The following is a 21563-nucleotide window of genomic DNA, read 5'->3' on the forward strand; positions in this document are numbered from 1 at the left end:
GTGCTAGATCTTGCTTCTGAGTTAGCACCCCACTCTCCCCCACCCCCTGTGCTCCTGATACTTCCCAAGAGCACTTGTCCCTGGCTGCTTCACTTGACTCATACCTGCCAGTCCAACTCCGCAGGAATGTGGACTCCATCTCTGTGTCTGTTCAGAACGAGCTAGCAAACACCTGGCTCACAGATCCATTTTCACAACAAGTATTTGCCGTATGAATCTAAATGCTAAGGCTGTTCTAAGCACTGGGGATGTGGCAGCAAATAAGAGAGTATTTGCCTGTCTGGAAATCACAATCTAGTGGGAGGGTGGATTATAAAAAAAAGACAAGTACCAATATGCTTCAGTTTATTGCAGTGAATATTCTTTTATTTGCCTATTGTGGGTAAAAAATAAGCCAAACTCAAGAAAGGAACAGAGTGGCTAGCATATAAAGGGCTTGGAGAGAGCATGCTATTTTAGGTAGGGCAGTTAAGGAAAGTCTCTCAGAAAGCATAATGTTAGACCAAAGAAAGAGTAGGCCTTGCAAATATACTGCAGAATGCTGTTGCAGGCTGAGGGAACAGTGTAGTGTGTACAAAGACTGAGGGAGTGCCCTTAAACAAGTGGGAGATGAAGATTTGGAGAGATGATGACTATGGACCGTAATGAAGATGATAAATTCCATAGAGTGAGATGGGGAGCCACTGGAGAATTTAAATTTAATTTGGATTTTAAAAGATCATCTTGGGTAGGGAGTTTGCAGTGGTCATTGAATAAAAGAATAAGAGAAAGAAATGATATTAAAAAACAATCTATCCTTTATTTATCTTTCAGGAAACTACACTCTGAGAGTTGACTGTACACCACTACTTTACAGCTTGGTATACAATCTAACAAAAGAGGTAAAAATTATTACATGTAATTTAGAAAAATCGAAGTTCTAGGAAGGATGCTTTCTTGAGGTGCCATTATTATCTTAAACACTGATGTTATTTCACATGTTATCTTTGACCATATAACAAGTATCCACCCCATAGAACATCACATGTAACTAGCTGTTTAATTTTAACATTTACTACGCCATTTCTCCCCACATCACTGTGAGGCCGCCTTTGGGTAACAGTGCATCTGCCAAGACCTTCCTTTTGAAAAGGAGGAAAGTGAACTCCATGAGCATCCACCACCAAAGTCACACAGCTTGAGCAGTAATTAAACCAAAACTCGGTCTTATGGTTTGATTCCTTAGTTTTATAACTAGTTAATACTCCTTAAGATAATGATATCGATTAATTCAGGGCACAGGAAGAGTTAAAGGCTCTACGTGACTGAGTTAGAGTATTATAGAAACACCAGGTGCTGAATTCCACGGGCAGCTCACCTCGGCACCGAGACTAGCTGAGACTTTGTAGCTTCCTTCCTTTTTGCCTCAGGTTTCGATCCACTGGCCCCACTAGGCCCGAGTGGCAGCTCAGTTATCTTTTAAAATTTGTGAGAAATAAAAATTAGGCAGATTAATGGTGCCATGTGAGGTCTCACTATGTGCATACATTATGTAATGTCCAAATCAGGGAAAATATACCTGTCACCTCCAGTGTTTCTCATTGCTTTATGGTGAAAACGTTCAAAATCCTCTTTTCAAGCTAGCACTGTGGCATAGTGGGCTAAGCCTCCGCCTGTGGCGCCACCATCCTACATGGGTGCATGCCATTTCGAGTCCCAGCTGCTCCTCTTCCAATCCAGCTCTCTGCTATGGCCTAAGAAAGCAGTAGATGGCCCAAGTCCTTGGGCCTCTACACCCACGAGTGAGACCAGGAAGAAGCTCCTGGCTTCAGATCAACTCAGTCTGGCTGTTGTGGCTATTTGAGGAGCGAACCAGCAGATGGAAGAACTTTCTCTGTCTCTCCCTCTCTCTGTGTGTGGCTCTACCTCTCCAATCAATCAATCAATAAAATCTTTAAACAAACAGAAAACCAAAATCCTCTCTTCTTGTCTTGTGTGTATATGTATTTATTGTGTGTGGACATTCAGGTTTCGATATATGTGATTTGTAAGTGTTTTCTGTTTCCTTTTGATTTATGTAGCTGCAAAGTCCTGATGAAGGCTTTGAAGGCAAATCTCTTTATGAAAGCTGGAATGAAAAAAGTCCTTCACTGGAGTTCAGTGGCAGGCCCAGGTAAACAAACAAAACTTGAATTTTTATTGCAGTGCGGGATTGTTTTAAAAATACAAGTATATTTTATTTTAATCATTGATTCAAAATTAACTTTCAAAATGCTCTAACAACTGAAAAAGGAAATGTATTGCTTCATAAATGAAAAGTTATTTATGTTTTAAAGTTAACTCTGTAGCCATCCAAAATAATTCTTACTAGAATAAGTAATAAATACACCTGCTACATAAAAAAGTTACAGTGGAGCTAATGCTGGAAAACAATTCCCTCATGTTTTTGTCTTCTCATCACTCTAATTATTCCTTTTTCCAAACATCATGCAGTTTACAAATATTTTTACTTCTCTAAAAAAATGCAAGCACTACTTCAGTATTAGTTGTATCTTTACATGCATATTTTAGTGGTCTAAAATAGTAAATACCAACAATAAGAACAATTTAAAATATTAGGAAAAGAATCTACATCTGAATCATCTGAAAGTGATTTCTTTATCACTAACAATAAATATAGATACTAAATAGAATGAATCAATTTATAAAAACATTTTCCAACTTCGAGTCTTTTTTAAAATGTGACATAAAAGAAACATCTCCAGAAAGATATTTTATAACTAGAACTAATATTCCTCTCATTTTTTGCTAACTAAGTATATACATTTAAAATTATAGTAGTAAGAATAGAGTTTAGTTTAACTGGTTGTATATCTGTATTTGATGAAGAAATTATACTGCAATAACTCTGTTATTTTATCCCTAATAGCATTAGCAAGTTGGGATCTGGTAATGACTTTGAGGTCTTTTTCCAAAGACTTGGAATTGCTGCAGGCAGAGCACGTTATACTAAAAATTGGGTGAGTCTATCTCAATAATTTTTCAAGATTATTTATAAATATATCTAAACTAAGCAAATAGTTCTTACTTCGGATATGACTCCAACATTAGGGCAGTAGAGAATTTTGAAAGCAGAAGGGAGAAGACTCAATGGTTGATGGTGCTACTATTGCATGTGGTAGTTCCTGCATCTGATATGGAAAGACCTATATTAAAGTGTCATTTGCCACCAGGAGTCATGTCTACAAAATTGAACTTCCATTTATTCCCTTATACTTTGTTTTATTCAGAGGTACTACATGAATTTGGTCATTTAAATTAGAAATGAAGGAATTATTTTTGGCTTTTCTTTTTACAATTAAAATTAATCAGTAACAGGAACTACAAATATTTAGATTTTTCTTATTACTGCTTTAACCATTAAACAAATGAAAAATTGTTGAATAACAAAAGGCATAATACACAGTGGCCACATAGAAGTCATATTCCTTTCCTTTTGTTGTGGTTGGTAAGTATTTCAGCTTTCATTTCTTTTTTATTTTATTTTATTTTATTTTATTTTATTTATTTTATTTTTTTTGACAGGCAGAGTGGACAGTGAGAGAGAGAGACAGAGAGAAAGGACTTCCTTTGCCGTTGGTTCACCCCCCAATGGCCGCCGCGGCCAGCACATCACGCTGATCCAAAGCCAAGAGCCAGGTGCTTCTCCTGGTCTCCCATGTGGGTGCAGGGCCCAAGCACCTGGGCCATCCTCCACTGCACTCCCTGGCCACAGCAGAGAGCTGGCCTGGAAGAGGGGCAACCGGGACAGAATCCGGCGCCCCGACCGGGACTAGAACCCGGTGTGCCAGTGCTGCAAGGCGGAGGATTAGCCTAGTGAGCCGCGGTGCCAGCCTTTAGCTTTCGTTTCAATCAAACTAGCATATAGTTTATAAAATATGACTTAGCTTGGTTAAAGCATAGGCCAGCGCTGTGGCTCACTAGGCTAATCCTCTGCCTGCGGCACCAGCACACCAGGTTCTAATCCCGGTTGGGGCGCCGGATTCTGTCCCGTTGTTCCTCTTCCAGTCCAGCTATCTGCTGTGGCCCAGGAGTGCAGTGGAGGATGGCCCAGGTCCTTGGGCCCTGCACCTGCATGGGAGACCAGGAGGAAGCACCTGGCTCCTGGCTTTGGATTGGCGTGATGCGCCGGCCGCAGCAGCCATTGGAGGGTGAATCAACAGTAAAAGGAAGACCTTTCTCTCTCTCTCTCTCTCTCACTGTCCACTCTGCCTGTCAAAAAAAAAAAAAAAAAAAAAAAAAAAAAAAAAAGCTTGTCATTAAAAGCATCGTCTTCTCCCTTCCATCCCCATCCCAAACATGATTTCTGTTCATCAGATGAAAAGCTCTTCAAGTTTTCATTTTTCGGTTTTATGTAGTTAAAGGAAATATGTTCTTACACTTGTGAAGGTGTTAACGAAGACTTTATTCAAGACTTTCACCATGAGGATATTGCAGGAGGGGTAAGAGACTGAGCTCAGTTCCAAATGCAGCTAGGACAGCTGTAGATTTACAGCCAGTACTAAATCTCCAGAGGCCCTTGCCCTTGAGCTTGTTATTCTTCCATAGAGAAAATCTTTAATCTCTTGACATTGGAATAAGGATTTAGGCAGGGCTATCTAGGAAATAATGATGAGGGTAGATATCAATACTATCCATATTTTCCATATGAGAATACTATCTCAAAGAAAGAACAAGTGACTGCCCACATTTTTTTTTTTTTTTTTGGTACAAATTCCTGAAGCTGAGATTTAAACCCTGGCAGGATAATTCCAGAATCTCTTCAGCACACCACCATACAAAGCGTTCTGTATCAACAACAAAAAATAAGGTCTTCGCTTTAAATAGCACTCTGACCTCAGAATCAGCCCTTAAATCATTCTGGTCTGGCTGAAAAGCCCATGAGAGAATCTCAGGTGTGTAACGCTAAGATACTGTGGCAAAAAATGTCCTACATGAAGGACCTTGGTGGGTGAGACCTCAGTGGAAAGTCGTCAAAGAAAGAGGTACTTTTCTCTGAAGGGAGGAGAGAACTTTTGCTTTGCTTCTGGCCTTGTCTAAATACTTAAGGGGTTGTGAATTCAAAAGACTTCCCTAGCCTAGGCAGCTCATATCAACAGCCTCGAGTTTTCACTGACATACATAGGAGTATTAATTGTTAAATTAACAACAAGAGTCACTGTGCACTAACTTCCCGTGCAGGACCTCTGTCAACAAAGAGTTGTTTTATAATTATGTCTAAGTGCTCGCAAAAGCTGTATCATTCTTGGGTGCTTCTTTACAGTTAATTAAGTTTCTAAAAAAAAAAAAAGATGGAATTAACTTCAATATTCAATGACTTTGAGAAACCCTTGTCTCAACTGTTGAGGAACAATTTTTTTTTTGTTTTGTTCCATTTTTTTTCCCTGTGCAAATTGTCGAACTCTTTACTTAGTACAGAGTTGGTCTTCTGCATATAAAGTTATTAAAAAATGGATCTTAGTGGAAAATGGGACTGAGAATGGAAGAGGGAAGAGGAAGAGGAGTGTGGGAGAGTTGGTGGGAGGGCAGATATGGTGGGAAGAATCACTATATTCTTAAAGTTATACTTATGAAATGCATGAAGTCTGTGTTCCTTAACTAAAAGTTTTCTATGGGAGGAAAATAAATTTAAAAAAATCTCTAAAATTGATTTTAAAATGACACAAATCAGCAATTCACAGTAAATATAGTTAATGCTGTCCCAGGCATTTTGTTATAATAAATATATGTTATATTTACAAATGATATAAATAAATATACAAAAGATATATTTTGATATTCTTTTGTAGGACATCTACAAATTCAGCAGCTATCCACTGTATCACAGTGTCTATGAAACATACGAATTGGTGGAAAAATTTTATGACCCAACATTTAAATATCACCTCACTGTGGCCCAGGTTCGCGGAGGGCTAGTATTTGAACTAGCCAGTTCCTTGGTGCTCCCCTTTGACTGTCGAGATTATGCTACAGTTTTAAGAAATTATGCTGACAAAATCTACAATATTTCAATGCAACATCTACAGGAAATGAAAACATATGGGGTATCATTTGGTATGCTATACTTCCTCTTTCCAAAATGTCTTATTTTTGTGTTTCTGTTAATCTAAAATCAGTGGCCTACATCTGGTCATTTATTATTTTTTCCTATTCCATTTTATTGAATATTTTGTTTATGTCTATAAATATATTCCCATTGATTGAATGCTTATATTTTATAACACATGAAAGAGAAATACTTTGTAAATCCCAGAAGAGGATTACTTTCTATATTGTTCCCTTATCTTGAAGTATAGAACAACATTGTTGTCTACAGCCATACAACCCTGAACGTGCCTGATCTAGGAGGATCTCAGAAGCTAAGCAGCCTTGAGACTGGTTAGTACTTGGATGGGAGTGTTATGTTCTTAAAGCTTTTTATGATCCCAATTTCTATTTCAGATTCACTTTTTTCTGCAGTAGAGAATTTTACAGAAATTGCTTCTAAATTCAATGAGAGACTCCAAGACTTCGACAAAACCAAGTATGTTGTACATATATTTATGCCTACAGTAGGTACATAGTAGATATTCAAAAGAAGTACTAATTTATGTCTTTATTGTTGAAATATCTGTGGAATCTTTTTGCTGTTTTCTGTCTCTCCACTATAATGCAAACTACACAGGATTTCCATGTCTCTCTCAAAGCCTGGTTTCTGACATTTAGTGGGAACTGTTCTTCTCAGCAGTGTATGATTTGCCAACTGATTCCTGACAACCTACCCATCCACCTGAGCACAGAAGGTACTCTTACATGTGACTCCAGCTTTTCCCAGCATTTTTCTGTATTTCTTCAATATCTGTACATCATATTTCAACTAAATCCTCCTATTCCCAGAGCACACATTTCTGCCTCTTGAATTCATTACCTGTACTCCTCATTTCTACTTCCAGCTGGGAAAATTATTTTATCCAGAAGAGTAAATATTGTGGAGTTTTTATTTTTGGAAATGTTAAACATTTCAGGTTAATTCTATGTATAATACTTAATTTGAACAAAATTTTAAGGGTAGAAAGAAAAACTTTGGGAATAACGAAGTAAAAGAAATTTAAGCAGAATTTTGAGGGTGAACAAACAGTATCATGGCATAAATACCAAATGCGTGGTAACTGATGCAGAAATACAAAGATAAGAATACACTATCTAGAAATAGGCCCAATGATATCTAAGTATAAGTAACTATTTGTAATTAAGAATACAGAAAACATCAGAGGAAATATTCATTCAACAATAATATTGTGTAAAAACTTTAAACAACTGATAAAAAAGTAAACTCAGATTCCCACTTCAGATTTTATGCAAACATTAACAACAGGAACAGAAGAATTATTTATTAAAATGGGAATTTTTTGAAAGAGATGCCAAGTTTAAAAACAAAGGGGAATATTCAATGTTATAAGACTTGAGAATATTAAAATAGTCCAAAGTATGAAAATTCACACTCAAAAGCAAAGAAAAAGGAATTGAAAACTTCCGTCCCTGTCAATATGGAAACAGACTAATGTACATCATGAAGATTTGTTTTGAAAATTGATAAAATCCAAAAGAATAAAGTTGAAAGTATTGGCAATGGGTAAGATAATTCATAGAGAAGATATTACCTGTAAAGACACATACAGTAAAATATTAAGTTCACAAATATAAATTAAAATAGCGTTTTGCTATTTTATATCAAGTCAATTACAATTTAAATGCTAGTTTTGTCCACTGCTATAGGCAGTACACTGAAACAAATGCTGTCATATATGTCTAATAGCATTGTAAATTATTTTAATGCTTTTTGTTTAAAAATTTATTTATTTGAAAATCAGAATTATAGAGAGAGGAAGAGATAGAGAGAGATCCTCCACCTACTGATTCACTCCCCAAATGGCTGCACATACCCAGGGCTAGTCCAAGCCAAAGCCAGAAGCTTGATCCAGGTCTCCCATGTGGGTACAGGAGCCCTAGGGCTTGGGTCATATTCCATTGCTTTCCCAGATGCCTTAGCAGAGAGCTGGATCACAAGTAGAGCACATGGGACTCTAATTGTTGCCCATATAGGATTCTGGCTTTGTAAGCCATAGTTTAACCCATTATGCCACAATGCTGGCCACAATTTTAACATTTTTTGAAAAACATAAATATATAATAAGTTTCTAATGCCATTATTGTGTCCTTATGCTTAGAAATAGTGTTTACATTTCTCTAATTTTTTCTTATGAAAAAGATTCAAGTTTGGGAGGAAAAAAGTTCTTGAGAAAAATATGAATTATAGAATTGTGACATTGAATAATTCAAAACAACATAATGCCTAAGGAGAGAAGCTACCTAAAAAATTAGATATATACCATTTGAACATTTATTATCATTAAAATTGATAATTCTAAAGATAATATAACGATACTTACAATAAAATGGGTAGTAAACAAAGAATATAAAATAATATAGTTATTTTTTACTGAATGAAAATAGCAAAAAATTTATAGGGAGTAAAATGATTAGTATAACAATTGTATTATGCTGAGATAAATATGGGAGAATTTTGTCTTATACTCAACTTTTTTTTCCAAATTTCTTGGGTCTAAAACAAATAAAAAATTACAAGTGTATTGTAAGGTGATCCTAAACATCATATAAATCTGTAAAGCTTATTTTCTATCTTTTAAAAAATAAGTAAGTTTACTTTGGAAAAACTGCCTCATGGATTGAATTGTTTTCTTAGGTCACATAGCTCTCCCTTTCCCGAGTCTTTCTGTATTTGCCATATCCTCTCTAAATGACAGGAACAATCTATGTCTCTATATGATGTTTGCAAATCGTGATATAACTGCAGTACATACTAATGGTAAATGATGAATAGCAGGAGTTAAACTGGATATTGAATTTCTCCATAAAAATTCTGAAACATAAGGAAAAGATAGTCTCAATCTTGCTTTTCTTGGATCAGTGCCTTGGCCCACCAAAAGATACAGGGTGTAGACTTCTTAGTATCTTCCAGCTCACGTAGCAGTCACCCTCGAGACCTATTGACTCAACTCTGGTGTTCTGAGCATGGACCTTCCATGGTTACCTCAAATTGCATTCCGCTCCATGTGAGGAACATTGGAGAGACTTTAGCAGTAGCCGTAAGATTAGGTATCTAGAGGGGGAGGTGTGGGCGCTTGTGCAATTAGATGTATGTCTGTGTATCCACATGGATCTCCTTTTTAAAAAGATTTATTTATTTATTTGAAAGAGTTACAGAGAGATAGGGAGGGATGGAGAGAGAGAGAAAGATTGATTGATTGTGATTTCATCTGCTGATTCACTCCCCAAATGGTTGCAACAGCCAGATCTGGACCAGGCCAAAGCCCGGAGCCAGGAGACTTTTCCAGGTCTCCTACATGGGTGCAGGTGCCCAAGAATGTGGGCTTTCCTCCACTTCTTTCCCAGGCATATTAGCAGAGAGCTGGATTAGAAGTAGAACCTCCATGATTTGAACCAGCACCCATATGGGATACTAGCATTGCAGGTGGAGACTTAACCTGCTACATGATAACACTGGTGCTGAATCTCTGTATTTGAAACAATGATTTGTGAATTAGATTGACATAGCTTCATATTGCAATTATCTTTTATTCAATTGTCTCTTTCCTTTATGTGAACTGCTAACAGATAAGGTTTATGCCCCATTATATGCTATCACAAAATCTGAATTTGTGAGGCTAAATAAATGCTGAAAATAGCTTAAATCTAAATGGTGGATATTTTAGTTATTACTGTATCCTTTTCATTAATGTAATGCAGTTGTAAAAATTATACTGAAATTATCACTCTAAAGTTTAATAGCTGTGAACTTGAACAAGTAATTTAACTGCTAACCTGTAATTGTCTAACCTAGGACAGGGGCTATTACTCTTCTCAACTTTCAGAATTGCTCTGAAGATTAAAATAGTATGCTTACAAATATTTAAAATAGTAATTGGCACACAGGAAGTGATTTGCTAAATTCTGTTATTAAAACTAAATAATAAAAAATTAAGGTCTAAACATTTTTCAATAATACTGAATGATTCCTTTAATAACAGTACCCTAACACCAGGCTTTGTGCTGTGAACTCTGTTATAGCAAGAAATGTTTGGTGTATCACGGCCATTCAAATATTTTGAAAAATGGAGGAAACACAGTATCTTGCACTTGTAATAGATTTATCTTCTTTTATTATTATTATTATTATTATTATTATGTATACTGCCACCATCTGTCACTTGGTAAATCTTCATAATTTGCCAGGTACCTTACTATGAATGGATTATCTCATTTCAATACTGATATTACTTCTATGAGTAGATTATTAGGCCAATTAAGATGAATGGAGTCCTGCCTATATTTATTTACCTAGGTTTATCAATGAATAATTATTTCCATGCAAATACTGCCATCATTGTTTTCACTGGTACATGTAAATACTTGTGTGGTTTTATAAGTCTGTGTAATCCTATTAAAAATGAAGTAACTGTGTATAATATTCTTAAAATGCATGGTACAGTAATTTAAATATACTAACATGTCTAACTTTGTTCTATATGTTTAGTTTTCTGGGTAGTATACATATTTTCTTCAGGTTTTAACTGTGTTAGCTTCCTTTTTCAGCCCAATTCTGTTGAGAATTGTGAATGATCAACTGATGTTCCTGGAACGAGCCTTCATTGATCCTTTAGGGTTACCAGACAGACCTTTCTACAGGTAAGAAAAATTATTATTCCTTTCTATAATATTTTTATTTATTTGTTACACTGTGGAAACAGAAATTTCTTTTAAAGGTTTACTTATTTATTTGAGAGTCAGAGTTACAGAGAAAGAGGGAGAGACAGAGAAAGAGGTCTTCCATCCACTGGCTCACTCCATAGTTTACAATGGCCAGGGCTGGGCCAGGCCATAGCCAAGAGCCAGAAGCTTCATCCAGGTCTGCCACATGACTGACAGGGGCCCAAACATATGAACGATCTTTAACTTCTTTCCCAGAGCTATTAGCTGGGAGCTGGATAAAAAATGGAACAGCTAGACATGCACCAGCACCCCTATAGGATGCCAGCATTGCAGGTGGTGGTTTTACCTGTTAAACCACAATGCTGGCCCCCATTTTTTGTTTCTAACTATGAAAATATGTTTATATTTGTCAATTTAGAAGATCCAGAGAGCTACAGACAGAAAATAAAAACTTCCCCCACTGCATCAAATATAAAATCATGTTTATATTTTGGTGTATATTAATTTTAGCCATTTTCTTGTTATAAATATATGTTAATATATACACAGAAAAATAAATCTATGTACATATAAGTATTTTATAATATATTTATTTACTTATTCCTCTAATATTAACATTTAGGGGGTTTTTCCCCTAAACCTTGACAACTCTTTCTGATAAATATCAGTTATCCCCAGGCTCATCTTACTGAGTATTGTAGAATGAATTAGACCATTGGAGAGCTAGAAATGTCTCTTCCTTCATATCCAGGGATGTTTTTGTTTAGTATTCATGTCTGGAGTTGGGGCATCATCCAAACAGGCTTACTGGCTTGTCAATGTGAGCATGACTGCACCCTTTTATTTCTTTACCTCTTTGCTTTGAAATTTGTCCTGGAAAGGGCTATTGAATAAACTGGCTTTACTCTTGAAATAAAAGTCTTAAAGTCTTCTACCTACGTCATGTGGGATATTACAAAATTGTTTTCAATGATTCTTCATGCTTTAAACAAATTGTTCCAACATGTTAGTGAAACTTTTTTAAAGAAGAGAAAAATACACAATCAGTAATTGGGTGATTGCAAACAGGACTTCAATAGTCATATTGTGTATAATTCAGGGGGTAGTGTGATATAGGAAAATATAAGCACTAAAATTTTGCAGAAGTGTATTAAGATAGATGATTAAATCACTTAACCTATTGGAGCTGTTTCCTCCTCTATGAAAAATGGATGTCCACTTTTTATGATTTATATATTAGGATGAAAAAATTACAAGTAAAATTTTAAAAGCTAACATGAGGAGATTGGATTAAGATAGCAGAATAGGAGCCGGCGCCGCGGCTCACTAGGCTAATCCTCCGCCTAGCGGCGCCGGCACACCGGGTTCTAGTCCCGGTTGGGGCGCCGGATTCTGTCCCGGTTGCCCCTCTTCCAGGCCAGCTCTCTGCTGTGGCCAGGGAGTGCAGTGGAGGATGGCCCAGGTGCTTGGGCCCTGCACCCCATGGGAGACCAGGAAAAGCACCTGGCTCCTGGCTCCTGCCATCGGATCAGCGCGGTGCGCCGGCCGCAGCGCGCCGGCCACGGCGGCCATTGGAGGGTGAACCAATGGCAAAGGAAGACCTTTCTCTCTGTCTCTCTCTCTCACTGTCCACTCTGCCTGTCAAAAAAAAAAAAATAAGATAGCAGAATAGGGAGGGAGCTTACTGCTCTAGTCTAGGAGAAAATAGTTTTAAAAAGTTGAGGAGAGTGCAATCTCAGGGAAGAGTTAGGGAAAAACAGCAGAGGAAACTCCATACAAATGGGAGGGAATTGTGGCCCTACATGAAGGGTGTGGACACATACAACTCCAGGACTCCAGCAGCCAAGAACCTCAGCACCAGCTCTGGAGTGAGGTAAGACCAATCTGCAGCAGCCCAAGCCACTGAAGATAAAGCTGAGGTAACAGCCCTGCAGGAATTTGGCTTAGAATCCTGTGGAGACAATGTGCATGCCAAATTAGAGGGGAAAATAGAGGTGGGGGAGGCTCATTTCTCTCTCCCACTGGTGTCCTGCAACAAACCAATAGAGGGTGGGTGCCATTTTGGATGTACACAACAGCTGTGCCAGCCTATGTGCTGGCACCCGGCAACCAGCTAGAAAGAGATGCCTGAGTCTGGCAGGGAGCCACAGGGGGCTGAGTGCTGTTGACTGTGGGAGGCTTGTGTGCTAGGATTGTAAAAATACTGTGTCTGCATGGGAGCACTTAGCGTGTGGCTGGGTCTTTGAGCAATCACTGTGGGAGGCTCCAGACACTCAGGGCTCCCTAATTGCTTGGTAAGGGTCATTGCTGAAGAGTCTGTGCTTACATGGAGGACTGCACAGATCTTTTGTGTGGTTCTTGTGGCAGTACAGTCAAATATTATACCCACTCGGGCTAGCACTCAGGCACTGGTCTCCTTTGAGGATAGGAGGTAAGCTGAGACTACACCTGCAGAGCAGAAAATTAACCTCCCCTCTGATTAAAAAAAAAAAAAAAGAAGAAGGGATTTACCACGCTCAACCTGGGTGTGTCATTTTGGGCACCCCCTTCACCCTGGAGCACTTAGAAGAACTCCATGGCCACACCTACCACATACCTTTAGGTATTCACTGAAAAAGTGTACACTCCACTAATCCACAGAGGCATAGAACAAAGATAATAGCCATCACAGAGAAAAAAAAAAAACAATAAACCAATGAGTATCTCCACAAATGCCAAATAAATGTAGCAATTCAAGAAACAAGAATAAGGAAGACAACATGACACCCACAAAAGAACATGACACTTCAATACTAGAATGTGAAGATGAAGAGATTGAAGACATGTCAGAAACGAAATTCAAAAAAATTGATTGTAGGATTACTTAGAAGTAATCAGAAGCAAATCCATGAACTAATGAAATCTATACATGACATGAAATAAAATTTCTCCCATCAAAATAAAATCTTGGAAATGAAGAAATCAATAGAACAAAGAAAAAATACAGTAGAAAGCCATAACAACAGAATCAGTGAAGCAGAAGAAAGAATATCTGACTTAGAAGACAAAGCACAGGAAATTATACAGTCAGAACAAACACAAGAATGAATTAGAAAACCTAAAAAAAAAAACAAACACTTTTGGGAATCTATAGGATACTATCCAACAACCCAACATACAAGTCTTGTTGAACCCAACATACAAGTATGTTGAGTTCTTGAAGGCTTGGAAAGAAAGGATTAGATGGCCTTTTAAATTAAATTATTACAGAAAACCTCCCTAATTTGGAAAAAGAAATGTTCATTCAAGCACAGGAAGCACATGGAACTCTTAATAGATATGACCATAAAAGATCTTCACCATGGCACATTGTAGTCAAACTCTCCACAGTAAAACATAACGAAAAGATTCTAAAATGTGCATGAGAGAAACACCAGATTACTTTCAGAGTATCTCCAATTAGACTCACAATGGATGTCTCATCAGAAAACCCTTCAGGCTAGGATAGAATGGAGAGATATATTCCAAGTCTTATTTTTTTTAAGATTTATTTATTTATTTGAAACTCAGTTACACACAGAGAGAAAGAGAGGCAGAGAGGCAGAGAGGCAGAGGGAGAGAGAGAGAGAGAGAGAGAGAGAGAGAGAGAGAGGGAGGTCTTCCATCTGCTGGTTCACTCCCCAGTTGGCTGCAATGGCTGGAGCTGTGCTGATCCAAAGCCAGGAACCAGAAGCTTCCTCAAGGTCTTCCATGCAGGTGCAGGGTCCCAAGGACTTGGGCCATTTTTACTGCTTTTCCAGGCCACAGAAGAGAGCTGGACCAGAAGTGGAGCCACCAGGACTTGAACTGGTGCCCATATAGGATGCTGGCACTACAGGTGGCAGCCTTACCTGCTACACCACAGCACCAGTCCTCCAAGTCTTGAGAGAAAAAACTGTCAACTCAGAATGCTATACCCTGCAAAGCTCTCATTTATGAATGTAGGTGAAATAAAGGCCTTTCATAACAAAAAGAAATTGAAAGAATTTATCACCACTCATCCAGCCTTACAAAAGATAATAAGGATGTGCTGCCCACAGAAACATGAAAACATAGTCATCACTATGGAAGAAGGTAAAGGAAGGAAAGCTCCCAGCAAAAGTACAAAGGAAATCCAAAATAAAAGGAATATTTATGAAAAATGGCAGGGCAAAATTGTTACTTATCAATCACTTTGAATGTAAATGGCCTTAACTCTCCAGTTATAAGACAGACTGGCTGAATGGATTAAAAAACAAAACCCATCTATTTGATGCCTACAAGAAACATATCTCACCAACAAAAATGCATGCAGACTGAAAGTGAAAGGATGGAAAAAAGATACCCCATACCAACAGAAACCAAAAAAGGACTGGTGTGGTCATCTTAATATCAGACAAAATAGACTTTAGCACAAAAACTGTTAAAATAGACAAAGAAGGGTACTATGTAATGATTAAGAACATAAGCAAACATGTGGAGACTGAACAACATGCTCCTGAATGAACAGTGGGTCATAGAAAAAAGAGAAATCAAAAAATTTCTGTAAACAAATGGAGACAACAGCACAACATATCAAAACTTATTGGATATACCAAAAGTAGAATTAAGAGGAAAGCTTATAGCAATTTGTGCCTACATCAAGAAATTGGAAAGGCACTAAATAAATGAGCTATCAATGCATCTCAAGGTCCTAGAAAAACAACAGCAAACTAAACCCAAAACTAGAAGGGGAAAAGAAATAATGGAAATTAGAGAAGAAATAAAATTGAAACAAAAAAATAGAAAAGATCAGCAAAATGAAGAGCTGTTTTCTTGAAAAAATAAACCAAATTGACATGCCATTGGCCCAACTAACCAAAAAATAGAAAAAAAGGAGGGAGTAAACACAAATTAATAAAATTAGAGATTAAAAAGGAAATGTTAACAGCAGACACCACATAAAGAGAGTCACCAGAAATTACTATAAAGAGCTGTATGCCAACAAACCAGAAAACCTAGAAGAAAGGGACACATACAAACTACCTAAATTGAGCCTTGAAGACACAGAAAACCTTAGCAGACCCATAAACAAGACAGAAATTGAATCAATAATAAAGACCCTCCCCAAAAAAGTCCAGGACCAGATGGCTTAACTGCTGAATACTATCAGACATTTAAAGAAGAACTAACACCAGCTTTTCTCAAATTATTCAAAACAAAAGGAAAGGAATTCATACATTCTTTCTATGAGACCATAATCACCTTAATAATGAAATGTAAAGAAGATACAACAAAGAGAACTATAGACCAATTCCCTGATGAACATAGATGCAAAAATCCTCAACAAAATACTAGCCAATCAAACCCAACAACACATCAGAAAGATCATCCACCTGGACCAAGTGTGATTTACCCCTAGGATGCAAATTAAAGAATGTGATACATCACATTAACAAACTGAAGAACAAAAAGCATGTGATCATCTCAATAGATGCAGAAGAACCATTTGATAAAATACAACACCCTTTCATGATGAAAACTCTAAGCAAATTGGGTATAGCAGAAACATTTCTCAACAGAATCAAGGCAATTTATGACAAACCCACAGCCAGCATCCTCTTGAATGGAGAAAAGTTGAAAACCTTCCCATAGATCCAGAACCAGACGGGGATGCCCACTCTCACCATTGCTATTCAATATAGTCCTGAAAGCTTTAGCCAGAGCTGTTAGGCAAGCAAAAGAAATAAAATGGATACAATTTGAGAAGGAGGAAGTCAAACTATCCCTATTTACAGATGAGATGATTCTGTATATAGGGGTTACAAAAGACTCCACTAAGAGTGTTGGAACTCATAGAAGAGTCTGGTAAAGTAGCAGGATATAAAATCAACACAAAAAATTCAACAGACCTTGTATACACAAATCAGGCCACAGCCAAGAAAGAACTTCTAAGATCAATCCCATTCATGTTAGCTACAACAAAATTTAAATATCTTAACCACAGATGTCAAAGATCTCTGTGGTAAGAATTATAAAACATTAAAGAAGGAAATAGAAGAAGATACAAAATAATGGAAAAACTTCCATGTTAATGGACTGGAAGAATCAATTTCATCAAAAATATTGATACTATTGAAAGCAATTTACAGATTCAATGTGATACCCATCAAAATACTAAAGACATTCTTCTCAGACCTAGAAAAAATGATGCTGAAATTCATATGGAAGCACAGGAGACCTCAATTGGTGAAAGCAATCTTATATAATGAAAACAAAGCTAGAGGCATCACAATACCAGTTTTCAAGACATACTATAAAGCAGTTATAATCAAAACAGCCTGGTGCTGGTGCAAAAACAGATGGATAGACCAATGGAATAGAATAGAAAAGCCATAAATCTAGCATCTACAATCACTTATATTTGAATAAGGAGCTAAAACCAAACTCTGGAGTAAGGACTGTCTCTTCAACAAATGGTGCTGGGAAAACTGGATTTCCACATGCATAAGTATGAAGCAGGATCCCCCTACCTTATACCTTACACAAAAATCCACTCCTAGTGGATTAAAGACCTAAATCTATGACCTTATACCATCAAATTATTAGAGAACATTGTGGTGGGCCAGTGCCATGGCACACTAGGTTAATCCTCTACATGTGGTGCCGGCATCCCATATTGGTGCTGGGTTCTAGTCCCAGTTGCTCCTCTTTCAGTCCAGCTCTCTGTTGTGGCCCAGGAGGGCAGTGGAGGATGGCCCAAGTGCTTGGGCCCCTGCAACCACATGGGAGACCAGGAAGAGGCACCTGGCTCCTGGTTTCGGATTGGCATAGCTCTGGCCATTGCAGCCATTTGGGGAGTGAAACATTGGAGGGAAGACCTTTCTCTCTGTTTCTCTCTCTCTCACTGTCTGTAAATCTACTTTTCAAATAAATAATAAAAAATAAAAAATAAACATTGGGGAAACTCTTCAAGACATTGGCACAGACAAAGAGTTCTTGGAAAAGACCACAGAGATATAGACAATCAAAGCCAAAATTGACAAATGGTATAGCAGCAAATTCAGAAGCTTCTGTACTGCAAACGAAACACTCAGCAAAGTGAATAGAAAACTGACAGAATAGGAGAAATTATTTGCAAACTATGCAACTGATAAAGGATTAATAAGAAGAATATATAAAGAAATGAAGAAACTCAACCACAACAAAACAAACTACCCAGTTATTAAATGAGCAAAGGTTGTAAACAGACATTTTTCATCAGAGGAAATCCAAATTGCCAACAGATGCATGAAAAAATACTCAGGATCACTATCCATCAGGGAAATGCAAATCAAAACAGCAATGAGGTTTCACCTCACCCCAGTAAGAATGGCTTTTATACAGAAATCAACAAACAACAAATGCTGTCGAGGATATGTGGAAATAGGTATCCTAACCCACTGTTGGTGGGAATGTAAGTTTTTAAAGCCACTATGGAAAACGATATGGAGATGCCTCAGAAATCTGAATAGAGCCCTACCATATGACCTCTTCACCCCACGCCTGGGAATTTACCCAAGGGACATGAAATCAGCATATGAATGACTTAACTGTACCCCATGTTTATTACAGCTCAACTAACAATAGTTAAGACATGTAATTAACCCAAATGTCTGTCAACTGAAGACTGAATAAAAAAATTATGGGATATGTATACCATGGAATACCACAGAGTTTAGAAAAAAATGAAATCTGGTCATTTGCAACAAAATGGATAAAACTGAAGACATCATACTTATTGAAATATGACAGTCCCAAAGGGACAAATACCATATGTTCTCCCTCATCTATGATAACTAATAGAACACCTAAAAGGCAATATGTAGAAATGAAATTGACACTTTGAGAAGCAATGACTTTGAACAGCCCTTCTCTTGACTGTTGAGTAACAGTTTTCTCCCCATAATATTTGTTGAGCTGTTAACATAAAGTTAAACATGTGTATAAAATTAATTGAAAATACATCTTAGTAAAAAGAGTGGGAGTAAAAAAGGGAGAAGGGAAGTTGGAGTGTGTGTGGGAGGGCAGGCACAGTGGGAAGAACCAATATGTTCCTAAAGTTGTAACAATGAAATGTATGAAGTTTGTAGCTGTGAAGCTGTGTAGTTCTGCATACATTCCTACAGATTTACTTCTAAGTGTACAGTTTGAAAACTTGCCATGGAACCCCAAATCTCCTTAAGCTGGGTGGGTGGTTAAAAATAACATTTTAAGTCTTAAAGTGATCATATAGATAGGATTAAATATTAAAATGATCATATAAATAGGATTAAGTGTTTGGTGATAATAGATAAAATTAAAAAGGAATGAGTACTTCAACATAGGAAGCAGTCCATAGAGCAGACTCATAGAATGATGATTACTTTAAGTAGCACTCTGACCTCAGAATCAGCCCTTAAAGCATTCTGTTCCGGCTGAAAAGCCCAAGAGAGCATTTCAGGAATGGAAAGCCATGACACTGCTGCAAAAAGTGGCCTACATGAAGGATCTCTGTGGGTGAGACGCCAGTAGAAAGAACTGGTCATCAAAGAGGGAGGTACTTTTCTCTGAAGGAAGGAGAGAACTTTCACTTTGCTTATGGCCTTCTCTAAATGTGGAAGGAGTTTGTGGATTCAAAAGGCTTCCTTAGCCGAGGAGCTCATATCAAGACCCTTGGGTGATCACTGACATTATACATAAGAGTGTTAATTGTTAAATTAACAATAATAGTCACTGTGTACTAACTTCCCATGCAGGACCTCTGTCCTCAAAGAGTTGTATTATGAGAGTTAATAGTAAAGCTTGTTCTCAAGGATTTACTTCATTTTATTAAGTGGAGGATATTCTTAGGTCTCATAAGTTATCATTATGTCTAAGTGTTCACAAAATATGTATCATTCTTGGGTTCTTCTTTAAAGTTAATTAAGTTTCTTAAAATGATTTTAAAGAAAGTGAAATTAGCTTCAAGATGCAATGACTTTGAACAGTCCTCACCTCAACTGTTGAAGAGCAGTTTTTTTTTTTTCCATACAATTTGTTGAACTCTTTACTTAGTACAGAATTAATCTTCTGGTACCAAGTTAATTCAAAATAGGTCTTAGTAAAAAATAGGATGCAGAATAGGAAAGGGAGGAGGAAGGGTGGGAGTGTGGGTGGGAAGAATCACTATGTTCCTAAAGTTGTGTTTATGAAATGCATGATGTTTGCATTCCTTAAATAAAAGGTTTGTTTGGGAAAAAAATAACAAATATCACCAATAATGGGTAAGCAGCTGGTGTTGCTATCATTGTTACTGTTATTTGCTTAAAGTCAAAATATAATCAGGACATATTTATACTAGTCTTTGGGGACAATTGAACATAGAAGTTCAGTTTATAAGTGGTTTATTAAAATCATAAAATTATGGATAAGTCATTCAGGAACTATAGACTGTTCTTTTTTTTTCTCTCTTGCATATCATTTAGGTAACTAACGTTAAACTATTTTATCAACAGGCATGTCATCTATGCTCCAAACAGCCACAACAAATATGCAGGAGTGTCATTCCCAGGAATTTATGATGCTCTGTTTGATATTGAAAACAAAGAGGACCCTTCCAAGGCGTGGGAAGAAGTGAAGAAACAGATTGCTATTGCAGCCTTCACAGTGCAGGCTGCAGCAGGGACTTTAAGAGAAGTAGCCTAAGAAGATTCCTTAGAGAACACAAACTGAATTTGTATGGTATATCAGTCAGAAAGAACCATAGTGCCCATTTGTTTCCCAAAAGTTTGTAGGAAAATTAAATTTAAAGATAAAGTAAAAAATAAAAACTTCATCCACATAAGCTCCATCAAGTTCAAGACACTATTGTAAGTGACGATACCATCTTTTTAGTCCACCCTTAAAAAGTTGAGTGTTCTGGGAATTTTGCCATGTCAATGCAATATTTCTATATTATAAACTGAGGAAAATTCAGTGCCCTTTAAACAATTTTTTTAATTAGTAAAAAACAACTTAGTAGGAGCCAGATCAGGACTGTAAGTTAGATGCCTTGCTTGGTAAGAGGAACATGCAGGAACATTAGGAAGAAGGATTCTCCAGTGTTTTTTTGCCTAACATTTTGGCTAACTTTTCCATGCCACTCTAATTATAAGCAGATGTTATTATTTCTTTTGCCTTTGAGAAAGTAAACAATGAATAATAAAGGTAGACTTTGAGAATTTTTAAAAACTACTGCCATGAACTTTATTCTTTACCTGGCTGCTTTTGCTTTGACTGAACCCCTTCCATCTCCTGGTATCCCTTGCTTTGATCATGCTTTGCTTTCAGTATTGTTCTGGGAAAGATCTGCTTAATCTCCTGTTACCATCCTTGAAATAAATACTTTAGAATCTTGATCCCACCTATTTCAAATCTTCTTTGAAAGCTCTCTTCTATCTGCAGCTTATCTGGGTGCATCAGTTTTGGTGCCCATAGAGGACCAAGTCTGCTGTACTTTAATTTTCACTCACAATCATGTAAGCTGAAATAGTTGAGATGTATATGGCATTGGTTGTCATTTCTGCTCTCAATCATTTGTCTTCTGCAATAAGCGCATGAACAAGATTCATTTTTTCCCTTGTAGATTGATGTGTATGGTCTAAACTGCAGGCTTCATCTTGAACATGATCTTAAAGATTCTTAAAATGAATTCTCAGTTTGCAAATTGAGGATTTCTTTGGGACATTGAAATCTTTGGGACATTGTCTTCATAAGCTTTTCACGAAACATCGATGATT

At 37.1% G+C, this 21563-nt stretch overlaps 1 protein-coding gene across 4 annotated transcripts in view; it reads left to right on the forward strand.

Moving 5' to 3' along the window:
* Nucleotides 1–21182, forward strand: part of FOLH1 (folate hydrolase 1) — a 64424-nt gene extending 43242 nt beyond the window's left edge. For all 4 annotated transcript variants that reach the window (XM_051820868.2, XM_070076646.1, XM_051820875.2 and 1 more), the window contains 7 exons: nt 814–881; nt 2061–2152; nt 2909–2999; nt 5829–6093; nt 6481–6562; nt 10693–10785; nt 20301–21182. In XM_051820868.2, coding sequence (XP_051676828.2) covers nt 814–881; nt 2061–2152; nt 2909–2999; nt 5829–6093; nt 6481–6562; nt 10693–10785; nt 20301–20490 — 881 coding nt within the window. In that variant the 3' untranslated portion in view covers nt 20491–21182. The remainder of the gene's footprint in view (nt 1–813; nt 882–2060; nt 2153–2908; nt 3000–5828; nt 6094–6480; nt 6563–10692; nt 10786–20300) is intronic.
* Nucleotides 21183–21563: the final 381 nt, after the last annotated feature.

The sequence above is a fragment of the Oryctolagus cuniculus genome, chromosome 1 (genome assembly GCF_964237555.1).
Source record: "Oryctolagus cuniculus chromosome 1, mOryCun1.1, whole genome shotgun sequence".
In the NCBI taxonomy this organism is placed as follows: domain Eukaryota; kingdom Metazoa; phylum Chordata; class Mammalia; order Lagomorpha; family Leporidae; genus Oryctolagus; species Oryctolagus cuniculus.